A 1,278-nucleotide genomic window follows, 5' to 3' on the forward strand; every position below is an offset into this window, starting at 1 on the left:
ATTATGATAAGAATAACTTGAGACTCTTCACGGATGCTCACAAAAGCATCTAAAATTAAATAGTGATCCCCAGCTCTCACAGTCACCGATTATAATTTTGTAATCAGGATGGGGGGGGGGGGGCTTTCAGCTTTTTCAATATCATTACGCTGCAAAACGTAATCCTTTCCTGGTTAAATTTTTCACATGTTTCCCCGATAAGTGTTAACTTATGAATTAAAAAGAAACTCTCGATGATAAAAAATTGAATAAAACTCCTTCGCACTGATCATCGAGGATTAGCGATATTAGCGATTTCTCTTTTGCTTATGTTCTTTCAATTGTGTTTTTCATCTCTCTTTCCTTATTTTTGGCCATTTTTATTTGAGGTTCAATCAAATTGAACAATAAGTGGAAGTACTACAACGTTTGTCTCAATTATTGCGAGGCAGATAATGATTTTCCCCGCGTGTGGGTTAGTCAGTTGATTTCTTGCAACGTAATTAGCAGTGTTAAAAAGCAGAAATGATTTAAAAAATGTGTATAAATTACTGAATCATTTTTGATTGTACCTGAATCGGGGCTAGAAGTAGTTTGATGAGGAAACTCATGATCTGCTGCAGGTGAATTGAGAATGTGTGGGCTGCTTTTACTGCGAGTACTGCGATTGTTATTGGTGTTGTTGTTGTTGTTGTTGTTTTCTTTGGACATGAGCTGCTGGTGGATATTGAGGGTGAGGATGGGATGAAGATCAGTATGTCTTGGATGAGGAACCGATGCACCTCTCTCTCCACTTTCTTAACCATAGAGACACCCCCTCCTTGTAAAATTTTGTTGGGATTGTTGTCCAATGGGTGGTACTGCTGAGGGTACCTGTGCTGTTTTAGTGGTCAGACCACTGGGCACGCTTTTGCTCACTGGGATTCGAGACTTCTTTCCTTTTTTCATTCTCTGTGCGAAACCAGTATAATTTTATCAATTAACTCTTTGACTGTACTGGAAAAAAGTGCCATCAAACACGCCGATAAATACTTTTAAGATAACGAAGTACGTCATCAGTAATATAACCAGCAAATTGATTTCGACATCTGAAACGGGACCTAGAATAGATGGCCGACTGGTGTGCTCAATAGTTGTTACTGCGCTATAATCGTAGACAACTGATTGCCACATAATAGCCACAAAGTGTTTCAGTTAACAAAGCGAACAAAAAACACTAAAATTTTCAAAATTGTGTTCAGTAGAGTGACGAACTCGGTTTTGCACGTAACAAATCGTCGGAATTTTTGATTTGTTCAG

General features: G+C 38.3%; 1 protein-coding gene across 1 annotated transcript in view; it reads right to left on the reverse strand.

The window, feature by feature from the left end:
- The window catches only part of LOC142339522 (uncharacterized), a 27,913-nt gene extending 26,998 nt beyond the window's left edge, over nt 1–915 (reverse strand). The window contains exon 1 of the mRNA XM_075389619.1: nt 552–915. Coding sequence (XP_075245734.1) covers nt 552–690 — 139 coding nt within the window. The 5' untranslated portion in view covers nt 691–915. The remainder of the gene's footprint in view (nt 1–551) is intronic.
- Nucleotides 916–1,278: the final 363 nt, after the last annotated feature.

Source organism: Convolutriloba macropyga, chromosome 5 (genome assembly GCF_964194025.1).
Source record: "Convolutriloba macropyga chromosome 5, txConMacr16.3, whole genome shotgun sequence".
Lineage (NCBI taxonomy): Eukaryota > Metazoa > Xenacoelomorpha > Acoela > Convolutidae > Convolutriloba > Convolutriloba macropyga.